The sequence below is a fragment of the Zerene cesonia genome, chromosome 6, assembly GCF_012273895.1.
Source record: "Zerene cesonia ecotype Mississippi chromosome 6, Zerene_cesonia_1.1, whole genome shotgun sequence".
Lineage (NCBI taxonomy): Eukaryota > Metazoa > Arthropoda > Insecta > Lepidoptera > Pieridae > Zerene > Zerene cesonia.
Window position 1 is genome coordinate 776,014 of NC_052107.1, and position 4,193 is coordinate 780,206.

Here is a 4,193-nt window from a genome sequence, read left to right on the forward strand (position 1 = left end):
TCTCGTATATGTTGAGACCAAGCGCGTCGACGCCGAGCCACAGCTCCGTGTTCTTCTTGTTGCGTATCTCGAAGTAGTTCACGCCGTACATCTCGAGGTCCTGCGCGATCTTGAGGTACTCCATCATGGCGTCCTCGCGCAGCATCCCGCGGTGCTCCTGCCACCAGTTCGTGATGCTCTGCTCCCACTCTTCGCGGGACATCTGGCGGGTGAGAGATGGGAGTGTTATATCTTGATAATACACATCAAACTAAACTTTTTTTTATTAGCCGATATATGTACTCGTATGTATGTGATATGATTGTTAATCGTTATTACATGCAGGATTTTAGCCTAATCAATAGAGAAATACCATTAATATTAGTACTAACACCTATATGTATAGACTTGAATAAATAATACCGAATATGAGAATAAGTGCATAACACTCAACTTCTAGAAAATGCTATTACTTCATAACCACACTTCAATTTAATATAAAAGTAATCTTCTAGCTCTACTCTAACACCAATCTTTGAAACCCTTAAACTTTTTTACTATATTACAACCTGCCATTACATACCTTATGCTGGTCGGTGACACGCTGCGGCAGCAGACGGTCATTGGCCAGGAAGCCGGGGCCGTGTATGGACGAGTTGTGGTCCCCGTGCCTCGCCTGCACCGCGTAGGACGCGAGCAGAACTGACGTCTCGGGGGGGCAGTAGATTTCATCTGATAGGATCGCATTTTTCACCTGCAAGTAACGTTTGGGAGTTATGTCCGGTAGAGAGGTGTACATAAAATGAAATTGTTTGTGTATATATATTTGTGCCTGGATCTCGATTCTCTCAAGGAAAAATACTGACCTTGCCTACAAGCTTTAGTCTTTAGAAACGTGACCTGAACTAAATGGTTGAGTCTTTTGGAAAAGGAAGAATAAAATAATTTGGTTAAGATTTACTATTCAACGGAGAGTATGGAATTTGAATGGAAACAGTCACCATAAATTGATCAAACTGTCCAATATTGGAGCCGTGACAAAACACAGCTTTTTTCTCAGTAATAGTCCCACAACGATTCGCGCGCGGTCATCTCTTACTGCTCATTATAAACAAAATAATATTTTAAATTCATATAAATACCGTTAGCTCTGCTAGAATTTAATTAATAATTCATTTACCAGAAAGCTTCAACAATAAATACCCACTCAGAATTCCTTTGCGGTTGAAAATTCCATTACTTATGCAAATATGTAGAGAAGTATCCAAATATGGGTTTGGATTGGCAATTAAGTAATTTGGCTCCGAACGTAAGATTCGTGCAATCGTATCATTAGTAAACCAAGATAAAAAAAGTATACGTAATTTGAAAAGTTTATCATATTGGTATGAGTTTTTTTAATTAAATTCCAAGCAATAAACTTCAATTACCCACTACTCGTATATTGAAAAAATAGTATTGTGATACCGGTTATGTAATGTTTGTATAACTGCTATGAGAAATATGATTTCATTGACACAAAAGGGGGTTATTCTTGGCCATTCTTTATCCTATTTTTTTTTGTTCATATATTATATTTATTTGTGCAAATACCTGCAGGTAGAACAGTTTCAACGTGATCTCCTGAATGAGCTCATCGGCGACATCCTCGGGGTAGAATTTGGCGCGGAACTTGAACTGCAGCGGGTTCTCCTTCTTCACGTCCTGTTGCATCACCTGGAAGCGATACGTGGAAGATATAAGCATTTTTGTACATTTCACATTTTATAAAAAGGCCATAATAGTAGAGCACTCCATAGATTGAAACAAATCAAATAAATTAAGTGACATTTGGATCCAGAACACGCATAGCTAACCTGTATAAAGAATATTTCACGTTTTATCGGCATTCAAACTACAATATAAACGAAACTTTTCCTTTTATATACGACATCAACTTCATGTGTAGATGAAACTCAAAATGGTTAAATACGGCATAAGACAAGGCTACAACAAAACTCCATGTGAATTTCGCTTTGTCAGCTCATTGGTCAGATAGTTAATGCTTGAATGAAGAGACATTAGTTAAATTGAATTAATTGACCACATTGTTTTACGACTTAGTCTTGGACTTGCTTGCTTGTCTTGGACTAATTTTGAATAATTGAACAAGATTTAGAAAGCTATTAGCTAAAAACAAACACATTTGACTCGAAGGACCTGAAATTCTTGTAAAAGGTACATTTGGAAAAATATACTCAATTAAATAAGAGACAATATTTAAGGTTCATCGAGAGAATCTCAAATCATAACTTCGGGAAATTGTTAAATTCTTTTTATTATATTAAATTAAAAAGCACATTTCTTATGATAATTCTTACCCATCTGGAGAACGGTAGCGACCCTGACTTCGTTGCGTGCCCAAGTGATCCAGGGTGAGCGTTAAAAAGGCAATAATTAATTACAATTCAGCGTCAGTTTTATAATCATCCAAGAACATAAAATATAACCATTTTATGATGCACATAATTGCTTTAACGTCCGATCGATGCCAACGATTATAGCAGATACCATCGTGGAAGATAAGTTTTTATTATTTAAAGTTATTAATGAATTAAATAATATTTTATTTAATTTTTGACGACAGTGTTAAAAAGTAGCTTCATAAATTACTGTTAACAAGCAGTAGTATTATGGGTACGAAAAGTAGATAACAGATATATTTGTTCATGATTTTCGTACAGAGTTACACAGTTACATAATACCTAAAAACTTTTAATCACCGATCCATAATATAGCCGTTACGAAAGCTAGATGATGAAAAAATCAATGTGTTTTACGATCGCATTCAAAATACACCGAAAATAAGTACTGACTTGCCTTTTAGGGCCTATTCGTATAGCGATAATGTACTGTATAAATAGCTACTAACTACAATTATTACTTAGCCTACAGAGGAAGCTATTAAACTCGTGAGTCATGAGCAATTCTTTAGACATTCATATTAGGTGTTGGATTATTAACCATATAGCAGATAGGTATAGTTTGTTATCTAATAAAGTAATAAAGACGCATTCTAGGTGTCATGATTGTACTTCTTAATTTTTTACCTGATGACGTGCGCATCACAAAAATATTAATTAATTAGAGCATATCATTAGTAAGCAGATTTCACTTTCGTTTGTGTCGTACTATCAAAAATTCCGGTCATGTGGCATATGACAATACTATATTATTTGACACGAATTGCGTCAATTGGTGTGAATCGAATGAAAACGAAACTTCAATTTTTAGGTTTAAAAAACCATGTATTACATAATTATAAGGACCACATGTTGACGATAAGTGTAAAAACGTAAATAGCAATGTGGAGACGGGATGTGGCCATAATTCTTTGAACGTGTATGGTGAACATATGCTAAATCATTTGATAACGATTTTCTATGAGGTAATTGGTAAATTCATATGAACTATTCGATTTCCAACTACATTTACCCATAGTGTCGAACTACACATAGATGATTACAGATACGGAAGAATATTATCGAAATCACTTATATAACACATCGATTAAAATTACTAGTGTCATTGTAATGACTTCATCGAATCGTTTTTTTTTTTTTTAATTTTTACGGATAATACAAATAACCGGTATGCGTGTGCCCAGTCACGCCTCGATACCGTGGCGTAAGGCCAAGTACCATAGTTCGATGTATTACTTACTCAAAACATAACCTGCCATTAGTTTTTAAATGATCCATAAAAGGCAAGAAGAACAAATATTCGTCGCACACATTAAGGCAACCACAATATGGATATACAACCTTGTATCCTTGCTTTGGAATTGCAAGAATTCCAGGCTACTTTCAATTTGTATTTTCGTCCGCCTAAAGCTTCGTAAGTCTCTCTAGCCAGTTAAATTTGATCTCTATCACATTTCATTAAGATCTAGCAATACAGCAAACTCTAGCCCGCTACCGTGTCTTACCATATCGTCAGCGCGGTCATACGCGGCTTCCTCGTCATCCTCCTCCGGGGTTACCAACTTCTTAACAGCGGTCGTTACGCATTTGACCGTCTTCTCCGCTATCGTTTCCGGCTTTAACATTTATCATTTACATTTACGTGACGGTTGGAGAAATGTCTTGTTAAGCTTTTGGGTATACTTAGTCTGGCCATAAATACTGTTACACTTAATTATAAAAAAATATTACATTTGAATTTCGAATCTGTCA

The 4,193-nt window shown here is 35.8% G+C and overlaps 1 protein-coding gene across 1 annotated transcript in view; it reads right to left on the minus strand.

The window, feature by feature from the left end:
• Position 1: 1 nt before the first annotated feature.
• LOC119840566 (moesin/ezrin/radixin homolog 1-like) overlaps positions 2 to 4,193 on the minus strand; it is a gene marked incomplete at its 3' end in the record, with an annotated part of 30,536 nt that continues 26,344 nt past the window's right edge. Inside the window, exons 5-7 of the mRNA XM_038367254.1 lie at positions 1,573 to 1,695; positions 563 to 733; positions 2 to 202 (exon numbers count right to left, since the gene is read on the minus strand). Of these exons, the coding sequence (XP_038223182.1) occupies positions 2 to 202; positions 563 to 733; positions 1,573 to 1,695 (495 nt within the window). The remainder of the gene's footprint in view (positions 203 to 562; positions 734 to 1,572; positions 1,696 to 4,193) is intronic.